The 23,362-nt window shown below is 38.4% G+C and overlaps 1 protein-coding gene across 1 annotated transcript in view; it reads right to left on the bottom strand.

The window, feature by feature from the left end:
- The window catches only part of LOC126108776 (plasma membrane calcium-transporting ATPase 2-like), a 532,870-nt gene that overhangs the window by 67,405 nt on the left and 442,103 nt on the right, over positions 1-23,362 (bottom strand). The window contains exon 17 of the mRNA XM_049914127.1: positions 3,320-3,522. Within this exon, the coding sequence (XP_049770084.1) occupies positions 3,320-3,522 (203 nt within the window). The remainder of the gene's footprint in view (positions 1-3,319; positions 3,523-23,362) is intronic.

Below are 23,362 nucleotides of genomic sequence, written 5' to 3' on the forward strand. Positions count from 1 at the left end.
CATAAATACATAAACTTCTTACTAATCAGACAATTTCAGCAATAATCATTATACAGTTTACGTTCAAGAATTAATTATACGGTTTTATATATTTGGTTAATGATAGTTACTTTATTTCATTGTTTATACATTCCTTCCATATTACTTCCAAGATATTCTTCAATTGAGTGGTATGCTTTACTTTTGAGTCATGTGTCTAATACCTCCTTAAATTTAAAGAGGTTGTGGCAGTTTATTATATAACTTCAGACTTAGGTGTTTGTGACTGTTATGTGTCAGTGACAGCTTAGAATACTGTATATCAAGCATGCAGTTGTTTCGAGTGCTGTGCAAATGTAAATTCATTTTCTGTGTATTATACAACAGGCAATTTTCTCTAAGATGGAACCTAAATATGGTAGTTGTACTAAAAAATACTGCTTCATTAGTCTGATCAGTTCACTGAAGTATTATATCACCCCACCTAGATTTCACAATGGAGACAAAAATTTTCTTTTTTAATATACCCTTACTAACTGCATTAATAAAATCTACTTCATATCCATTTTGATTACTGCGACTCAGCATCTCCAATATATGGTGAGTGACAACTTTCCTTCTCATAATATTGTTACATTCCATCCTGGATTTTCCATTGTTTGATTAGCAGTGTATTGTATGAGTGCACATTCTTTACTTTGGGCATCTTCTGAAAGGGAACTTCATATATATGATTCAGCATAGCACAAAATGCAACACATTTGTGCTTAAGTTGGTGGCATAAATCTTTATGAATAAACAAGCCTGCTGCCATAGTTTTTTTTGTAAATATCAAAACTGATTTTTTTTCGTTTTTTAAAGTCAGTGAGAGACTGAAAAATCACAAAGTGCCATCCTCTGCATGTTCTAACATTAACTGTATTTTTTTTATGCAGACTGTTTAAATCCAATGGAAACTGATCACATTCTATGATTCTGCCACCATATAACTGAACACACTGTCCACATATTTATTCTGTGGAAGTAGTCTATCTGCAAGTTGAGGAAATTTTGTCATAAAGTCTCATTCAAAATAGGCCATGAAAATATTAGTCAAGCAATAGTTGAGTGATGAACCCATAGCCAAATAAAATTCATTTCCTAATCTAAAATAATTGAAAGTTATGATGATCTTTAACATGGTCAACAAATTACAAATCTGCATTAATCTCACACCTGTGGGAAAATAGGAATAGTACCACAAATCTTGCCAAAAATCTTGTGATTCTTCATAGAAAAGAAAAATACCAGGTTTTGAATATATTGGAAGAAGTAGAAGTTTCTATATACAAAGAAAGATAGTATACAGAACATGTTGAGTCAGTTGGACTTAAAGCATCATAATATTTTGACAAACTTTGATTGCTTGTATGGTTAACTATATACAAGAAAGAATGTTCATTATTATATTTTTAATGTCAGGGAGTAACCCAGTGTTCTTAGTCATCTGTACATTGTGACTGAGTGTCCACTTGATGGTTATTACTTAACGCAGCAGTCAAGTGTTTCCTTGTGGCCAATGAAGACAGGGCTTACTTTTGCAAATTGCACTTTTTGTGCCTGGTCTGAGATTGGTAAGAATGTAATGTGCCACATTTATTCTACTGTGTTGCACTATCTCCACCATTAACTACATTAGGGGATATATCTTTGAAATTGGTTTTAGCCTTCAGCACAGTTTCTTTTTCTTATAGATATCTGCACATGCAATGAATGGCCAGCATATTGGTTTTGTCTAACTGGTAACATTATTAAATGGTATTACATGGATCACCTTCCTAGTTATCCTTTGTTTTTAAAATACTTACAACATTCTCAGAATGGCAGTACCTTGACTAAGAATGCTGGCTTCACCTTTGACAGATTAATGTAATAATTTTTGTGGGTCTAAGGCTTCAAATACTCTTTCTATAATAGCACAAATTTGCAATACACTTACTAATTACATTTCAGTCCTGAAATATGTAGTTTGCACCTGATGATACAACTGCAAGTCATGAAAACAGTACTGAGATCAATTAAAACCATGTTTTAGCAGCTTTCAGTGGTGTTTTCATTTATCATGTCCTTCAGCAGCTGCTGAATCCCTGCTTATAAAATAGTTTGTGACTAACGTGATTACTATTTGCAATTAGCTAGCTTTTGCAGTTGAGTAACTGACCAAAGCTTAGAAGAGGATAAGACAATGATTTATACTGTCATGTCATTTGTACTATAAGATCGGGAAACCTGCATGGTCTGATACTAAAGATTAATTTTAATCAATGCACTGTATAGTAGATGAAGAAATGGAAACTAACAGATATTACTTAATATAGTTTTTTCAAGATCGTAACGGAGATTGATTTTCTACTCATGCTATCACATTGCTTACGAATACAATGTAAATTGATAAAATTTTAATAATTAGCACGTGTGTATATACAGGGTGAATCATGTAACACATGCATCACAAATATTGTGGGAATGGAAAGTGCTGTTGATGTATAGTTTACACAGAATGGATTGGCAGTGAAGGGCTCGTGTTATTAGGTAATAAACAGATTATAATAATAACATTTCACGCCTCAATGACTTTTAGTTGTTAATGCAGTTCCACAATGCCCCACAGTCATATTCAGCATCCTATCTCCATCATGAACATGGTCATGTACACGCACCATGGTATCACCGTTATGCCATAACAGTACTATTACCATGAGTAATTGCATTTTAATTGTAATAAAAAATCATCTAAAAAGTTTCAAAAGTCATAAAATTTGGCCGTCAAAGTGTATTTCAAAAGAACGTAATTTATTTTCAACTGCTTTTCAGATACTCTAAAACTTCTATTAAATACACAAATTCTTTGGCTGAAGAGTGGTTTTATCTGCTGCCAGCCTGCACCTTCATGGGGAGTTGAAATAGGAGCAGTAGCATTCTTAAACATAATGCTATTAATAAAGTAATATCAACTATTCACAAGATTTGACATAACCATTTTATTGCTATTAAAATTCTGAGATGTTTCAGTTTCTGGTGGTGCACAGTCTGTTCCACTCTCAGTGTGGTTGGCGCACAAATAGTGAGCAATGAAAATTGTGCCCAACAACTTGGCTGCACCCCATAAACTTTTAAATTACATACAAACAACTTACATTCAAATTCCCACGAGTTTTCTTAGGGTTTATTATGCACGGTTATAATTCGGAGTGAATTATATAAGTAATCTTTTACGACTCTCTATTTATACAAACACTCAACTTCTTTTGTGAATCAGGAATGATGGATAGTTAACAGAGAAACCAAAATCTCAACTTACTTGAGCTACGAATGTTGAAATCCAGATGCCACAGAAAATTTTATTTTGAAGCATTCCAGAAAATACATTCATCTGACCGTGGATTTTTCGGGAATTTATTTCATTGAACAGAGCCATCATTACAAATGTATTGAATATTACTGTAAAATGCTCAGTGGGCTCATGACTCCCTGTGCCTGATGGGATATCCAGCAGCTTATCTCCTGTAACGTACAAGATAAAACTTGAAACAGCAAGACAGTGGAGTGAACAATTAGCAATCACCATTTGCAACAATGCTTCACTGAACTAATGAACATTGCTGCAATTGTAAGGCCCACAGAAACATGTGATGTATGGAACACATCAGTGCAACATAAATTCACTTCAACAGAATCACCCGCAAGTGTCTACGTGAATAGCTGTAACTGGTTTTGATTAAATACCGGCAATATTTCCCACAAAATGCAAGAGGTCACAGAAAACAAGCAGAATGTAATTTATAATTTATGTTACTTGAGTCACTAAAATAACTAATGTTTAAAGAATGAATTTTCACTCTGCAATGGAGTGCATGGTGGTATGAAACTTCCTGACAAACTGAAACTGTGTGCCAGATCATGTCTCTAACTTGGCAGCTTCGCCTTTCATGGGCAAGTGCTCTACCAACTGAACTACCCAAGCAGGACTTACAGCCTGCCCTCACAGCTTTACTTCTGCCATTACTTCTTCTCCTACTTTACAAAACTTACCAAAGTTCTTCGGCGAAACTTGTGGGACTAGCACTCCTGGAAAAAAGGGTACTGCAGAGACATGGCTTAGCCCCAGGCTGGAGGATTGTTTCCAGAATGAATTTTCACTCTACAGTGGCGTGTGCACTGATATGAAACTTCCTGGGAGATGAAAACTATGTGCCAGACTGGGACTCAAAAATTCAGGACCTTTGCCTTTCACAGGCAAGTGCTCTGCCAACTGAGCTAGCTGTTTTTTTCCAGGAGTGATAGTACCGCAAGATTCAAAGGAGAATTTCTGTGAAGTTTGGATGGTAGCAGATGATGGACTGACAGACGTAAAGCTGTGAGGGCTAGTTGTGAATTATGCTTGAACAGCTCAGTTGACAGAATACATGCAAATGAAAAGCATAGACCCCTGGTTCCAGTCACAGTCTGGTGCAAAGTTTTAATACACTAACATTTAGTTGAAAACAGTTAAAGTTACAAATAATGGTGTCCAAATGTAAATGGAATAACAGTGATTTTTGCTGATATCATCTTTCATCAGGGCCACTGAAGAATCTGTCTGACCCCTATCAGAGGATTCCGCTGAAGAAATCAGATGCAAAAGCTGCTGAGCAATTTCGAAACATTGTCCACAAAGAAGTAAGGTTTTCAAGGAAGGGCGACTTGTGATATGAAAGCTGTGAGAAGATACTGACACAATCGTCCTGCATGCTGATAAAGGTTATGCTACTGTCCTTTTGCCTCAGTAAGTCTATAAGGAAAAGATATGTGGTCTACTTAGTTCTGGTGCCAAGTGGAAGATTAACAAAGATCTTACCAACATAGTGGCAATAAGGACTGCTGCCTTGTTAAACACTTCATTAGTACCAAAGTAAGTCATAAGAAATTTAAAAGTGGGAGGTGCAGTTCCACCAAGATTTTATGGGCTTCCTAAAGTTCACAAAATGGATAAGGATGAGTGTCTAGAAGATTTGTCTATGAGGCCTAATGAGCACTATTGTTTCACCAACATATTTTTCTGCCAAATATTCAGTTTCCTTATTAAAACAATTGGTAGGAAAATGTAGTCATCACATTCGTAATTCTATGGGCTTTTCTTCAGAGATTTCATTAACTTCTCATAGTTGGGATTCACAGTCATATAATATTTCTTAAAAGACATCATAGTCGCCATTGACTGTATAAAATATTTATTGTTACAATTGCAATTTCGGCCTTATGGCCATTTTCAAGTAACACTGCAAAGTTACATTCTGTCAGAATATAAAACTATCTGACATGAAAATGTAGCCTTTTGACTGTGAGAGTCCCACAAGATCTGATGAGTGCGACACTTATTACATCGTATATATTTAACAACATTTTACAACGTAATAAGTGTCGTACTCATCAGATCTTGTGGGACTCTCACAGTCAAAAGGCTACATTTTCATGTCAGATAGTTTTATATTCTGACAGAATGTAACTTTGCAGTGTTACTTGAAAATGGCCATAAGGCCGAAATTGCAATTGTAACAATAAATATTTTATACAGTCAATGGCGACTATGATGTCTTTTAAGAAAGATTTATTCAGAGACTTAGCAATGTCAAGCTAAATAGTATGTATGTGCTTATTAGCTCTGACATGGTATCATAGTACATCAAGATACCTTTAAAAGACTCTTTATCTCTTATCACCCAGCATTTTGATAAGAATATCACAGCCTCATTTGAACATGTGCTAATTGAACATGCCTAAGTTGAAATAAGGCCCCGGGAGTAGACAACATTCCATTAGAACTACTGACAGCCTTGGGAGAGCCAGTCCTGACAAAACTCTACCATCTGGTCAGCAAGATGTATGAGACAGGCAAAATTCCCTCAGACTTCAAGAAGAATATAATAATTCCAATCCCAAAGAGAGCAGGTGTTGACAGATGTGAAAATTACCGAACTATCAGTTTAATAAGTCACAGCTGCAAAATACTAATGCAAATTCTTTACAGACAAATGGAAAAACTGGTAGAAACCGACCTCGGGGAAGATCAGTTTGGATTCTGTAGAAATGTTGGAACACGTGAGGCAATACTGACCCTACAACTTATCTTAGAAGCTAGATTAAGGAAAGGCAAACCTACGTTTCTAGCATTTGTAGACTTAGAGAAAGCTTTTGACAATGTTGACTGGAATATTCTCTTTCAAATTCTGAAGGTGGAGGGGTAAAATACAGGGAGTGAAAGGCTATTCGCAATTTGTACAGAAATCAGATGGCAGTTATAAGAGTTGAAGGACATGAAAGGGAAGCAGTGGTTGGGAAGGGAATGAGACATGGTTGTAGCCTCTCCCCGATGTTATGCAATCTGTATATTGAGCAAGCAGTAAAGGAAACAAAAGAAAAGTTCAGAGTAGGTATTAAAATCCATGGAGAAGAAATGAAAACTTTGAGGTTCACCGATGACATAGTAATTCTGTCAGAGACACCAAAGGACTTGGAAGAGCAGCTGAACGGAATGGACAGTGTCTTGAAAGGAGGGTATAAGATGAACATCAACAAAAGCAAAACGAGGATAATGGAATGTAGTCGAATTAAGTAGGGTGATGCTGAGGGAATTAGATTAGGAAATGAGACACTTAAAGTAATAAAGGAGTTTCGCTATTTGGGGAGCAAAATAACTGATGATGGTCAAAGTAGAGAGGATATAAAATGTAGACTGGCAATGGCAAGTAAAGCGTTTCTGAAGAAGAGAAATTTGTTAACATCAAGTATTGATTTAAGTGTCAGGAAGTCGTTTCTAAAAGTATTTGTATGGAGTGTAGCCATGTATGGAAGTGAAACATGGACGATAGATAGTTTAGACAAGAAGAGAATAGAAGCTTTCGAAATGTGGTGCTACAGAAGAATGCTGAAGATTAGATGGGTAGATCACATAACTAATGATGAGGTGTTGAATAGAATTGGGGTGAAGAGGTGTTTGTGGCACAACTTCACTAGAAGAAGGGATCGGTTGGTAGGACATGTTCTGAGGCATCGAGGGATCACCAATTTAGTACTAGAGGGCAGTGTGGATTGTAAAATTCGTAGAGGGAGACCAAGAGGTGAATAGACTAAGCAGATTCAGAAGGATGTAGGCTGCAGTAGGTACTGGGAGATGAAGAAGCTTGCACAGGATAGAGCAGCATGGAGAGCTGCATCAAACCAGTCTCAGGACTGAAGACCACAACAACAACGTGCTTTTGTCATCTTATTTTCAGTTTAAAGGCGAATTTTATGAGTAGATTGATGGGGTTTGCTATGGGGAGCTCCCTTTCCCCTTTCATTTATGGACGACTTCGAGGACAAGGCACTGGATACTGCAAGTTTTAAACCAACGGCCTTCTGAAGGTACGTGGATGACACATTTGTAGTAGGGCCACATGGGATGTACGAATTACATCAATTTCTTGAGCATTTGAATTCTATCTATGCTAGTATCAAATTTACTATGGAAATACAAAATGATGGCTGACTCCCCTTTTTGGATTTTGTCGTTCACAGTAAAGTTGATGGCACATTAGAACATGCTGTATATCGTAAACCAACACATCAAATCTATATCTACATGCCAGTAGCTGCCATCATCCTTCACAGACCGTAGGTGTCCTTAAGACCTTAGAGGACAGGGCGCACTGTATATCCGATAGAGATAATTTGCAAGAAGAGCTCACATACGCCAAGAGCATTTTTAAAGCAAATGGGTCTTCTCCACAAAAAATTCACAGAGCATTCAATGTAAAACCTAGAATGCACTTATGTGATGGGGAAGAAGATAGTAATTCCTTCAGATCAAGTGTGTTTCTGACCTACATTGGTGCTCTTTCCTCAAAGATAGGCCATATTCTCAAGAAACACTGAGTTAAGCTGATCTTCCTGCCTCCTAAGAAGAGTGGAGCTTTATTCAGCTCTGCTTCGTACAGCGGGTGGGTATCAGATTCCTTGTGAAAATTGTGAGAAGTCATACGTGGGTCAGGTCAAACAACACGCACTGTTCGTGAGAGATGTGTGAAACATTGAAGATATACATGCTTATTACAACCAAACAAGTCAGCTGTGATTGAACATTGTACTGACACAGAGTATTCCATGTACTACAGTGGTATGAAGATCTTGACATCCACCTCTTCCTTTTGGGATTCTTTCTTCAAGAAAGCTATAGGGATTAGATTAGCTAATAATTTAATAAATAGAGATAATGATTTTAATTTGGACAAAGCATGGAATCCGAAAACTCTTGGAGTAATTAAACTGCAGAGAAGTTGTCATGGTGTCACAATGCTGAACATACATCAATAACCGAATCGAATGTCTGTACACCTTTGCCACAGGTGGTCCGTGAGTAAGATATGTCTTTGCTGCTGACCAGCATCTGTGACCCACATGTGCAGTACTGCCACAGTGGAGCATATAAGCCTGTGCTCAACACCTCGTTGTCAGTCTTGCGACTCGCTCTGAGGATGGCCGGATGATACACGGCCAAAATATCGGTGCAAGAAATTTTATTTGCACGGCTGCATGCCTGACATTTAGTGGGCTTCGGAATATTGTTGTTATTGCAGAGTAAAGTAGTAGTAAGGATGCCTCTGATGTGATTGAATGTATTTTTGTATAAGGTGTACAACTTTGCTTCCGCCATTTGCCGATAGGTGGTGATAACAGTAATCAAAAGAAAACAATTTGCAGATGTCAGGCACTTAGCTTGGACGTCAGTCAACATAACCTCATTCAAATATTAGCTGATTTGTGTCTGCATCATAAAGTTGTTCTCGATTGAAAATGTAAGTTTACATGCCTGATTCTCGTCATTTGCGGGAGGTGTTACTCTTCTGTTTCAATATGAATAAAATAGCAGCTGAGTCTCATCGAATGGTCATAAGTACATAAGGTGTGGACGCTATTAGTGAAAGAATGTGTCACGAGTGATTTCAACACTTCAAGAATGGTGATTTTAACGTTGTAGACCGGCATAGTGGTGGAAGAGAGAAAGTTCTCGAAGATGCAGAATTGGAGACATTGCTGAGTGAAAACACATGTCAGACTCAAGACAAATTGGCACAATTAGTGAGAGTGACAAAGAAAGTCACTTCAAAACATCTTAAGGCTATGGGCATGATTTAGAAAGAAGGAACTTGGGTCCCGTGTGAGCTGAAATCGAGAGACGTTGAACGGTGTTTGTGTGTTTGTGAACAGTTACTTCAGAGGCAAAAATGGAAGGGATTTCTGCATTGCATTGTGACCGGGGATGAAAAATGAGTTCATTGCAATAACCCTAAATGCAAAAAATCATGTGGACGTTCTGGCCATGCTTCCACGTCGACAGCCAAAACGAATATTCATGGCTCCAGCACAGCGTCGTGTACTATGAGATGTTAAAACGAAGTGAAACAATCACAGGTGCTCATTATCAAACACAATTAATGTGTTTGAGCAGAGCATTAAAAGACAAATGGCCGCAATACAGCGAGAAGGACGATAAAGTGATTTTGCAGCATGTCAACGATCGACCCCACATTGCAGAATAGGTCAAAATGTACTTGGAAACGTTACAATGGGAAGTCCTACCCCACCGGCCATATTCTCCAGACATTTCTCCCTCTGACTATCACCTGTTTAGATCAATGGAGCATGGCCTGGCTGACCAACACTTCTGATCTCAAGAAGAAGTCATAAATTGGATCGATTCATGGACTACTTCAAAAGATGAACAATTTTTTTGATGCGGGGTTCATACACTGCCCAAAAGATGGGAAAATGGAAAATACTTTGAATGATACATGTGTAACCAATTTGTTTCATTAAAGTCTCAAGTGTTGGGAAAAAACAGTGGAAGCAAAGTTGTACAACTTGTATTTTGGATGAACAGTTTAATTTCAGCTTTGTGAATATGAAAATTCCATTGTTTGAAAATTCAAAAGACAGTGTGATATAGTAAAATGTGAGACATGAAATTACTGTGAAAACAAAAATTCTGTAAAGACATTCTTCAAAATTATTTAGATCAATTGAACCATGAGAACCTAATATGTGAGAACTTCAGCTTCAGGTATCAGACCCCTAGACATGAAGAACTGGAACCAACTGTACAAGAAAAGATAAGTAAAACGTTTATTGTCAATCTTACTCCTCTCAAATGTTCTGAAAAGACTCCACCATTGTGGTCAGTAGCAACAATGAAAGGGAGGGATAGATTATAAGTGTGGGCATTGTCTGAGATTAATTGACTAATAATAAAGTTTGTTGCAGAAAAGAAAGCAATTAATTTTGCTTACAATTTATGTATGAATAAATTTCCAGTCACATGAAGCAAAAAAGAAAAATAAAGATGACTGCCCAACAAAGGAAATCATACCAACAGTGATGATGTACTACCAATAATGACACATCGGACTGAATCAAAAAGGAAGGATAAGTACAAACTATCTGTGAAGTTAATTTGTTTGTGGACATGTGAGCTTGTAAACAAAATGAATAGTGATGAAGGTAGGAGTGAGGTAGAAACGAAAGCTGTAGGATCCAGTCAGGACATGTCTGAACCAAGTAAAGTTGTACTTAGTAAAGCTACAAAAAAAAAAAAAAAAATGATATTTTGCAGTTAATTTTGGCAAAAATAGAGGAAATGAAGACAGATAACAATAGCAAGTTGGACAGGGTACGAAATCAGATGGATCAATTTAGTAATCAAGTTCAGAGCTAAAAAATGGGTTGTCAGAGAGGTGAAGAATGTGAATGAAAAAGTTGATGTTTCAGAAAATAACATTATTGTTTTGGAAAATGAGTTTGTAACTGAGTCAGTGAAACAAAGAATATTTATGGTGTCAGAGTTGAACGGAAGGGCGTAGCAGAATAAATGGAACAAAATATTGCCAGTTTAAACCAAAAAGTTTTTAATGTAAAAAACAATACACAAACTAAAGTAACTGCTTTGGATAAAAAAAATTCAGCAGTTCAGGAAATTTGTCTGAACAAAAGTCTTTATGCAAACAATGGTGTTGCATGGTCCAACACTCCTATCAAAAGTTTTCCATCAGACAATTTACATCCAGTGGATTTTCTATACCACAGCAGAGATAGTTTTGTATCAGGCAGGAATGACAGTCAAAAAATTAAATTTCTTGAAATATGTCTTGAAGGCGAAGCTGTGTCATGGGCAGATTTAAATTTAAGTCAGTGGGAAATGTATCAGAATTTTTTAAGTTTTTAAAAGTGAATTTTTGAATGGTCCTAATTATAAGAACATGGAAAGCACTTTGAAAGAATTTTGTAAGAACCAACTTAAAAAAAATAGCACACCTTTACAAACCATTTGACAAAATGACCTTGAGTGATGCACTTAAAAGGAGATTACCAGAAAGATTGCATTGGGATTCAGTACATGGACCTGACTATTGCATTGAGCAATTTTTTTGATATGTTGACAGGCTGGATATGGCAGTAATAAGAAGTATGTACCATAATAATCATAATGATAGAAATCACAATGGGAGCTAATTACAGAAACAGAGACAATGGTAACTTCTATCAGGATCAAAGTGTCAATATAGAGAAATTTTGAAGATCAGCAGGATAGGAATAATGGGGATAACCATGGGACTTTTAATAGAAGCAACAATCATAGAAGTAACTGCTTGGGAAAACAGCAGTTCGTATCAATGAAGGTCCACAGTTTTGGGGCGAGGAAACATAACAAGCACAGGACACCCCAAGTTACATGTGCAATTAGACAATAATAATAGTGTTAATGATATGGCACATGTAACTGACATTGAAGAGAATGAATATCAGATTCCTCATTTATATTTTGATCAAAAGTTTTGGGATGCTATATTTAATTATGATGATGTACATGCTAATCACAAACCAGAATGTGAGAGTAGTGAGAATTTTGATGTGGTATTTACTAAGGATTTCTTCTTTTGGTCAAAAAACAGTGTTATTGATGTGTGTAAATCGGGTGATGACTGTGAGGAGGATTACCAGGCTGGTTGCACCAATAATCACACCCATTTAGCAATAGTTCATTTATTAACCTTAACATACAAGGATCACAAAGAACTGAACTGAACATGGCGGAACAGCCAAAGATAAGTTTAGAGTCCAAAGATGAATGCATATCAATGTTGGTGTCGCTTTCATTGGCACCACAACTGTGTTGGATCTGAACTAGGTGGTATTTTTGATGTAGATGTGAATGAGAGCTGTGAGGTAGCCGAGGTTGGTAAGTCTGAGATGGGTGGGTTATTGCAAGTGAATGGAGGTAAGTGACTTTGATGGAGATGAGACTTGTATTATTAGTAATGTTGTTGATGAAGTAATTTTGGAGGAATATGATGATGATGATGATGATGATGATGATGATGATGAGTATCAAGTATTTGTGGAGTTTAAGAATAATGAAGTTTGAGAGTTATTTGTGAATGATGTTGACAATACAGGTAATGTAAGTGAAGTATGTGATGCTGTAAGTGAGAGTCATGGAATACCAGTCCAGTCAAAGCAGAGTAATGATCCAAACAGTAAAAGTGAGGTATCTGTGAGCCTGGAGAATAAAGGTGAAAACTTTTTGAAGTTCGTTTGGGACCAGATTTATAATAACATAAATAAACGTTAGCCGTGGTTAGTCAGAATATGTATCCCAATTCGTGGAATGAAGTGAAAGAGGGTCTAAGCAGGAAGTGTAATGTGTTCTGTGTTTCCTCTGTAACAAGTGATGTTAGTTGTGTCATGGAATCTATTCAATGTGTTAAAATCTTTACCTGATAAGATGAGAAACAAAGGAATGCTATGATACTAGTAAAGTTGATAAAACCTTGTCAAGACAGTGTGGAGGTAGCATTTGATGAAGCTGAAAGCGACCTTTTGCATCAAATGTCTGACAGCAGAGAAGATGATTCAGATTTTTGGTGTCCTTACATTCAAGTTAAGATTGATCAGTGGCAAGGTAACTGTTTGATTGATACAAGTAGTTCATTTTGTGATATATATGAAAAATTTAAAGACCAGATCAAGTATAGTAATAATTTTGTGGAAATGTCCATTGTATGTGTAAAGATAAGTGGAGCTACTGCTAAGCATAGCAAATTGATAAAATCTCAAGTACTTTTAACTTTTAGTATAGAGGACAAGACATTTGCTCATGGATGCATAATGAGCCCTAGTTTGGAAGGAAATATACACTATATTTGCAGGTTCATAAAACTATATAATTCTGTTTTGTTTATCAGGAATGTAGTATGTAAGACGATGTGATTTCTAAAATTCTGTCTTATCTATTAACTGAGTTTAAATCTATGCCACACTATACTTGCACATTCATACAACTATATAATTCTGTTTTGTTTGTCAGGAATGTAGTATGTAAGATGATGTGATTTCTAAAGTTCTGTCTTATCTATTAACTGAGTTTAAATCTATGCCACACAATACTTGCAGATTCATACAACTATATAATTCTGTTTTGTTTGTCAGGAATGTAGTATGTAAGATGTTATGATTTCTAAAATTCTGTCTTATCTATTAACTGAGTTTAAATCTATTACTACTACTACTACTACTACTACTACTACGTGATCAGGCCCAGTGGACCGCACGCATCTACAAGTTTCCTCCTCCACTGTATTCTGTCCATTGCTGCTATCCGCCATTCGTCCATATCTATTGACATTTGTGTTAAAACTTCATGGAGACCATCCCTCCAATGCTTCTTGGGTCTCCCTGGTGGTCTCTTTCATGTAGGTGTGAAATCCAGGAGCTTCCAAGGCCATCTGTGATCCTCCATCCGGGCCACATGGCTGGCCCACTGCATTCGTTTGGCTTTGACAGTTCCTGCTATGTTGGGCTGCTGGTATGGTTCCTCAAGCTCTTGGTTGTATCTGGTCCTCCATTCCCCTGTATCTGCATCCAGAACCAGACCGAAGATCTTCTGAAGCACTTTTCTCTCAAAAACAAGGAGCTTATGGAAGTCCTGTTTCCGGATACTCCATGTCTCACAGCCATATAGAACAACAGGCTGGATCAGGGTTTTGTACAGTCGAATCTTGAACTGACTGGAGAGAGATTTGGACCAAAGCAGTTGTGCTAGGCTGTGGTAAGATCGGTTTCCTGCTTGTATTCTGGCATTGATCTCTGCTTCACATGACGAGTTCTCAGTGAAACGTGCCCCTAGGTATTTGAATTCTTGCACTCTCTTGTAGGAATGGTCCCCAACCTGCAGTGATTGTAGATGATCAGCAGTCTGACAATGACCACATGTCATAACGAGGTACTCTGTCTTAGCTTCGTTTATGTTTAATTTGCTGGCAGCCTCCTTTAGTGCTTTGGTCATTTGCTCCAACTCCTCTTCCAACCTAGAGAGTAAACAGATGTCATCTGCATAGGCTAAGTATGCCAGTCTCCTTCCTTCGATTTCAATCCCTTCGTTCTCTTGGAAGGTATCACGTACGATCTTCTCGAGGGCAAAGTTGAACAGGATAGGGGACAACCCATCTCCTTGCCTGAGTCCTGTCACAATTTCAAATTCCTCAGTTATGCGATTTCCCATCTTCACCTTTGCATGTGTTTCGTTCAGACAGATCTTTATCAGATTGGTGAGTTTCTCTGCTATGCCAAACTCCCTTAAACAGTTGAGCAGGCTCTTGCGATGTATGCAATCATAGGCCTTCTTAAAATCAATGAATAAAATATGCAAATCTTTACCATATTCACCCAGTTTCTCAGTGAGCTGCCGGAGACTGAAGATGTGATCTACTGTTGACCATCCTGGCCGGAAACCTCCCAGGTACTCCCCAATCACCGATTCTGCCACTGGCTGAATTCTATGTATGAGGCAATTGGACAGGAGGCAATTGGACAGGATCTTATAGCAGGTGTTAAGCAGGGCAATTCCTCGATAGTTGTCACATTTCAGTTTGTCGCCCTTCTTATGTATATTGGACAAATCAGAGCTGTTTTCCATTCTCCTGGTAGTTCTTCTTTGGTCCATATTGCCTGTATCAGTCAGTGTATTTTTTCTGCAAGTTTCTCTCCTCCTGCCAGGATCATTTCAGCCTGTATTCCATCTTCACCTGGACTCTTATTCTATTTAAGGTGTCTGATTCTGGTTTTTATCTCATCCAGGGTAGGTGGGGGATAGTCTGCATCGGCTGTAATTGGGTACTGAAAATCAAACTGCAGTTCGGGTTCATCACAATTTAGCAGCTGTCGAAAGTACTCTTTCCATCTCTCAGCTATGTCCCTATCGTTCATCAGGATATGATCATGTGAATCTTTGACAAATTTCTGCTTGGCCTGGTGACCTTTGCGGAGGTACTTCACCCTCAGAAACATTTCCGTCATCTTTTGTCCTCTGAAGTCTGTCTCTGCTTCAGTGATGATATTCCTTATGTATTTCCTCTTTGCTCTTCTCAGAATTGCTTGTGTAGTCTTTTGGACCTCCTCAAATTGTGCTTTGGCCTGTGCCAGATTTGTCCCCTTCAGCCATTTGTTCCTGGCTTCCTTTCTCCTTTCCAGGGCATCTGCACATTCCTTTCCAAACTAGATCTTCTTGTCCCCTGGGTTTCCCATGAGTGTTTCCTTTGCTGTATCCCTAACTATGCCACACTATATTTGCAGGTTCATACAACTCTTTAATTCTGTTTTGTAGCAGATTTGTGCTTTACAATCTGATACATATATGCCATGAGACTAAATGAATAGATCCTTTTACAATTTTGAAATGGCACTATGCCATTAAATATCCAGTACAAAATTTTCTTATCTTAGAATACTATTGGTGTTGAATTTCTCATGAATTATTTGGGTAAAGTCATGGGTGTTGTGATAAATGGAGTGAAGACTCATTTTATTCATATTTACTATAAAAATTAGTATATCCATGTATATCACCTTACCAGTTAATTTTTTCATTGCATTTAGCTCTGTTTATTAATGTTTTATATGTGAACACTTTTTAATCCATTCTGATGTAAACTCTGTATACTTGTTTTTTCAATATGGATGGGCAGAGCATATGCTGTGTGATGTCAGGGAGGTATTGGACAGAACACTCCGTACACAAAACAATGTTTCAGGATTTGATGTGAAAGCTAGACAGGAAGTTACCTATCTGTTGGAGCATGTGATGAGAAATCTAGGGAGGAAACTGAAAGATGTGGGTGGAATCCATTCCCACATTCCTGTATGGCTGCACCCTTGCTGGTCCAGTTGACTTAAATCTTAGGTGCTGGGTAATGTACTCATCTGTCAACTACATCAAAGTTGTGACTGAAATTTGTAAATTGTTAGCCACGAAATCATCCTATATGAAGAATTTGTGGAACTATTTGTTTAGAAAGTCATCACTGCCATGGACAATGTTATTCCACATAAATGTAGGTCCCGATATATTTTGTAACTTTAAACATTGCTTTGAAAGGTTGATGTTCTATGACTGATGATTTGTTACGTGAAAACTTAAAGAAGTTCAAGAGTGCATTCAATGAACCATGTTGTAAATAATTATCAGCATATGATAAAATTAAGCAGTATTATGTTAGTAGTCATACAATTCAATGAAATTCCTTATCTCAACACTCAGTATGAATTTTTTTATCAATTGTAAATGAATCTTCAAGGCTTCTATGCATGTGGCTAGTTTGTATGAAAAATTAGCAAATAGTGTGGAAGACATTTACGAGTACAGACAGTATAATAAGATTTATACATTTCACACACTGATTTTGGACCTCAAGTTACTCAACTATGTCATCATTCAAAGCTATTTATGACTCTGATTACCCATATTTATCCTGAGTACTTCATTATTGTATCTCACTGGAACTTGAATTTTGGGCAATCTCATGCTTAACCAGGTTTTGGGTACCCCTGGTCGTCGTAATTGTGTGTGTGTACTCAAGGACAGTGTGCAGTTACTGATTGAGGCTAGATGCTTTCTATAATTACTCATTACATGTGACTGAACTTAAAATTGTATGATTATGGACTTTACTCATTTTGCTGTGTCAAAACATTTCTGCTGGTGTGTACCCGGTGTGGTTTGGAGTCATGGGTCGGTGCCCACATCGCAAGCTTAGGCCCTTATATTTTTTCATGATTTTATCCTTTCATGAGTCAACATATCCTTACATATTCTGGTTTATGTGACTGATTGATTTTGTGCTATATTCCTATTTATGATTGAGTATATTCTTCTGGTCTGTACTCTTTGTAAGTTTTTTCGAATCGCCTCACTCGTTGTACACTTAGGCTCTGAATTTTCTTTTTGTTCAATGATTTTGAAGATGTGACTTTATACATGTAAACTTGCAATTTACATCTCTAGTAATTTATGTTGACTCTGCACTTATTTCTATAGTTTAGTGTTTTAATGTTGTAGTTTTGACCTTGTATCATTTGTCTTGTAACAGTATATTTCATAGATCTGAAAATCTGAATGCCATGTTCTCATATATGTATAGATTATGAATTGTATAGTAGACAATTATTTTATGTTTTCCATAATATGTTATATATCACATACTTCTAGACATCTGTATTTTATCTTTTGGCATCATTTTGTACACCATCTGGTAAACCTTATAGTTGGTCACAGAATATTGTAAACACATTGTTTCCATATTTTGTGATGGGGATATTGTAAAGGGTCATCCTCCTCTAGCATTACTTTTACTCAACAGTAGTAGTCAATACTAGAAACATTTTTCAAATTTTGGACAGATGAATATTATCTCACCTGTTTTTCTGAAAATTTTCATATCATTTTTATAATTTTATACACAATATGTTATATTTCAAGCTAAAATTTATGAAAAGGAATTACTCTGTTTTTATTGTTACAATCAATATGTACCAGCTCTGAATGTTCAGGTTTTTTTTACAAACAAAATATTTGGCACACTTAAAATTTCTATTATTAATTATGCAATCTAGTACTGTTTATTATGTTTATTTCTGGATTCATTTATAAAATAATAATCTAAACTAATAGAAATTCATTTGTCAATAAAAACTGTACACCCTGAATATTGTTATTACCGCAGAGTGAAGTAGTGGTAAGCATGCCTCTGATTTAATTGGCTGTATTTTTGTATTTTGGACAAACAATGTAATTTCAGCTTTGTTAATGTGAAAATTAAAAAGACAGTGTCATAAAGTAAAACGTGAGACAATAAATTACTATGAAAATAAAAATTCTGTAAAGATATTCTTCAAAATTATTTAGATCAATTGAACCATGAGAACCTAAAATGTGAGAACTTCAGCTTCAAGAATCAGACCCCTAGACACAAAGAACTCCATTCAAACCTTCTGAAAAGATCCCACCACTGTGGACAGTAGCAGCAATAAGAAAGGGAGAGGTCATCCTTTATTCGCAGATTAAACTATTGCTAATGAGGTTAACATTTTTACATTGTTTAATAGAGTAAGTAGGGGTCCTCTTTCATCTACAGAGGAATCTTTGGATATTGAGGTCAGGTGCAGATATATTTTTAAAAAATTTACCCCTACAACAATCTACTGCTGCGCTTAAAATTTGACAATTTTGTGAAACATAGGAGGAAATAGTACTAAATTCTATCATCTTTGAAACCCTTGTTCTATTTGAACAGGTGTCCACCCCGGTAGCTGAGTGGTCAGCGTGACAGACTGTCGATCCTAAGGGCTCGGGTTCGATTCCCGGCTGGGTCGGAGATTTTCTCCGCTCAGGGACTGGGTGTTGTGTTGTTCTAATCATCATCATTTCATCCCCATCGACGCGCAGGTCGCCGAAGTGGCGTCAAATCGAAAGACCTGCACCAGGCGAACGGTCTACCCGATGGGAGGCCCTAGCCACACGACATTTCCATTTTTCATTTGAACAGGTTTTCAATAGAAGCTCTCATTCATGTACAGATACTTCGCAAACATTAATTCTGCTTTTAAGGTAAAGATAGCTTCCAGAAGTGGAAATGTTATCCTTCAGAAGCATTACTTGATTCTGAAGTCTGATTAATATTTTATTTGATTATGAGAGACTGTAATGATTTACTAACTGGGTTGCAAATGAGAAATTCGGTCGCTATTCATGTATTCGAATACTGGGTAAAAACATTACCAGCTTTGAATCAGCTTTAGAACCTGATGGTGACATTCAGATGAAGCAAGAAGAAAATAAATCCAGAATGAAGTGTCTAACAAATGAAATTGTTCATATTAAACTGACAGTAATTGTGAGAATAGATTACAGTGCCAAGATCTGTTGTGGAGTGTCAAGAGACATCAGTAGAGCATGGGACAAGCAGAAGTTTGAGGCCTGTACTGAATCATGATTGTGACCTTTCTTTTTATTGGATGCTGTTGTTATATATGACCTGCACCCAAGGTACTGCAGTCTGTGTTTCACAGTTGCTCGAGCACAGCAATACGAAAGGTTTGGAGAGGGAACAGCGATACCATCTTAGCTGGGAACTAAATGAGTGTGTGGAGGGGGAGCAGTGAGCAAACAGCAAATTACACCATGTTGCCAGCTACGGCAATGTTGTTGCCAATTTGAAAATGCCTGTCAGACTACGGTTTCTTCATCCAAGAAAACACAAATGTCACAGGGTGCTACATCAGGGGATTGGGGAGGGTGGCTGGGGCACCTGAGGCAAAATCTGTTAGCAGGAAGAAGCAGCAGCATCCGTCACTGTGTGCTGTGCCCAATGAGCTGGGCCACTGCTATGGACCAAAATCGCCATGTCGGACAGCTCTCCGTGACTCTTCATTTCAACAGCCTGTCAGACAATTTCAATAGCATTGCAATGACTTGGCCTATTCTGGGCAGCTATACATCAGGATGGGTGAGAGAAATGGTGAGGGAGAGGGCAGATTTACACCAGGGCGTACAGTTAAACAGTAGTAGTATTGTCAGGTGGGGCAGCTATGATGATGCCAAGCAGTCCAATGACAGACAATGCTGAATGTGTCACCTGTGGTGAAGAATGAGTGTGGCCCACCCAGGTCATTCATTCTTGCCGATTATGCACCCCTAGGCTTACTCACGTCCCCATGTTGTGCACTCTGGTGCAGCAGCTAACACCAGATGTCTGTTGCTGAGCAGCAAGCAGCAATGCCCATTCCCCCCCGCCGCCCCCCCCCCCCCCCCTCTCCAGGGATCGACCAGGACGATAGTGTCTAGGTGGTTAGGAGGCTGTGAGGGTGTGCCTCCCCCAGCCAGATCGTAGACAGCTTGCAGTCTTTTGGCTGAAGTCCTTCAGAGGACTGATGCTGGCTGCACAATAGCTCCCTGTATCAGTCAAGTTTATCAAGTCCTGCAGCTGCTATGCCACAAGTAGGCACACCTTGCTTGAACTCTATGAGTCAGTCAGCAGGCAGGCAGTCAGCTGATCTACATCATAGTTTCTCTGAAACTCAAAAGCCTGTCATTCTTTCCAGTTCAAGATGCAGACAGAATGGCAGCATGAATGAATCCTTTGAGCCCCTAAGCTCAATTGTTTATACCATTATAGCTATGATTCCGACAAAGTTGTCTGGAGGGTGACAAGCAGGTGTCCTTTCAGCTTTTGCTACCTCACTCGCAGAGAGCTCATGTTGCTAGGCCCAGTTAAATTTGCAACATTTGAGAGTCCAAGTTAGCAAATATTACTTCACTCTTGGTCACACTGTGTGCATGAATGCTGACTGGTGTTGCAAACCCCGTCTCTGTGGATTGTTTTATCACAGTGTCAGCAATACTGTCCAGTGGCATACTTGATTAGCACAATGGCCAGACTGACCTCTACTGCCTGTCTGCAGAAGGTATCAAACTTTAAAAATTCACAATTCATGTAATGAACTTTTCTGGGGTTCAGTACTATCCTCCTGTGATAATTTTTCCCTTGTAGTTATATCTGTTACCACCGAACAGTGGCAGTTCCAAAAATTGTCTTGCTCAACATGGTGAGTCTATCCCTTTATTTGATGGTGGTTAAAGCATATGTTTTCAGTGGTCACTTTGCTTCTCTGTCTTGACATCACTGTGATACATACAGCACTCACCCATGTTGATTAGGCTGAAAAACAAGTAATCTGGATTTGCCTGATAAAGTTGCAAAATTCTGTGGCTTGGTTCTAAAAGGGCCAATGTCAAGAATCTTAGTTTTAAGTTATAAGCTACTGAATATTTTCTGTCCTTTTCTGACAACTATTAACAATACATTTGAGGCTATTTGTTACTATCATTATAGTAAATCAAACTAAAGCTTATTTTCAAATAATAAATGTCTAGAATTTTCAACTTCAAAATAAAAAGGACTTACGAGGACATGGGCCTTTTTTAACACCATGAACTCTACAAAATTGTTAAGGCTTTTGTGGCCACTTGTTGACAAACTTCCTATTGGCTTCTGTCTCGGGTTCTTCGGCCGACGTTCATCTAATGATTTTACTGACGTTTCACCAGCACGAGCGGCTGGCATTGTCAAAGCTCCACCCTTCATTGCCGGTGGTGAACTGGAGCCTATCTCGCGGCCGCAGACTGTATGTACCTGACACGCCAACATCTGAGGGATTCTCTGCGGTCATTTCCGGTGCTGTTCTCTTGTTGCTACCTGCGATGGTCATTCGCTGCAGTATGGGAAGCCAGGATCTGTTTACCTTAAGGCTTTCCTCTTTCTTGTTGAAACTGTTCGCGTGTTTTTGTATTTCTACAGCTTCTCTGAACAAGGGCATGCGATAGTGCTTCTCTACAGCCAGAACTTCTGTGTCGGTGAATTTGATTACGTGGTCAGTCTCACTCAGTGCGTGCTCTGCCATGGCCGATTTCTCCACCTGCCCCAACCTGCAATGTCGCTTATGTTCTTTGATCCTGGTGTTAATTGACTGTACAGTCATTCCGATATAAACTTTTGAACATGTGCACAGTATACAGTGTATTCCCAACATTGCAAGTGGGTCCCTTTCCTCCATTGTCAATCTAAGACACTCTTTGATCTTCCTTGTCAGTTTGAAAATTGTCTTTATGCCATGTTTGCGCAATATATGGCCAATTCTGTCCGTCACTCTGGGAATGCATGGCAGAAAGTGGATTACCCAAGATCCATAAGAACAACGTTCCACTGAGACCGACTGTTAGCGCTCCTGGCTCACCGATGTATAAACTAGCAAAACACTTGGCCTCTCTGCTCCAGCCACATGTGGGGAAGACCGACACATACATAAAGGACTCAGGACATTTCATTGAGAAGCTGAAGAAACTGAAACTTGCACCAAACGACATCCTGGTCAGCTTTGATGTTGTTTTGTTGTTTACGAAAGTGCCACTCAGTGATGCTCTGGAGCTCATCGGTTCTATTTTCCCGCAAAACATCAAAAAGCTCTTCCATGCATGACTCACCATGAGCTATTTCATGTGGAATGGCGATTTCTACGAACAGCTGGAAGGCGTCGCCATTGGTAGTCCTCTTTGTCCAGTGGTGGCCAACTTCTTCATGGAACAATTCGAAGTACAGGCACTGGACTTGACGGCTTGCAAACCTAAGGTGTGGTACAGATATGTAGATGATACTTTCATGGTGTGGAGCCATGGTGAAGAACAGCTTGGTGACTTCCTAAGACACTTGAACAGCCTCCATGCCAACATAAAATTTACCATGGAAGTAGAAGAGGACAAGAAACTGCCATTTCTAGATGTGCTGGTCACAAGGGATGGTGAAAACCTGGGACACAGTGTGTATCGAAAACCGACACACATGGACTGATATCTGCACAAATTATCAGACCACCACCTGAGCCAGAAAAGAGGCATGATTAATACGCTCGTGATGCGAGCAGGACAAATATGTGCACTGCAGCACCTCAGATGAGAAATGCAACACCTGGAAAGAGTTCTGAGAAGCAATGGGTACTCCACAAATTATATTAGAAATGCAACAGAGACAAACACTCGGCGAAGTAAGGAATCAGAAAAAGAAATGTCGGGTACAGCCTTTCTGCCATACATTCCCAGAGCGACGGACAGAATCGGCCATATATTGTGCAAACGTGGCATAAAGACGATTTTCAATCCAACAAGGAAGATCAAAGAGTGTCTTAGAACAGCAAAGGAGAAAAGGGACCCACTTGCAATGTTGGGAATATAATATATACTGTACACATGTGGAAAAGTCTGTGTTGTGATGACTGGATGATCAATTAACACCAGGATCAAAGAGCATAAGCGACTTTGCAGGTTGGGGCAGGTGGAGAAATCAGCTGTGGCAGAGCATGCACTGAGTGAAACCTAGCATGTAATCAAATTCATCGACATGGACATTCTGGCTGTAGAGAAGCACTATCACATGCCCTTGTTCAGAGA

This window comes from Schistocerca cancellata, chromosome 11 (assembly GCF_023864275.1).
Source record: "Schistocerca cancellata isolate TAMUIC-IGC-003103 chromosome 11, iqSchCanc2.1, whole genome shotgun sequence".
In the NCBI taxonomy this organism is placed as follows: domain Eukaryota; kingdom Metazoa; phylum Arthropoda; class Insecta; order Orthoptera; family Acrididae; genus Schistocerca; species Schistocerca cancellata.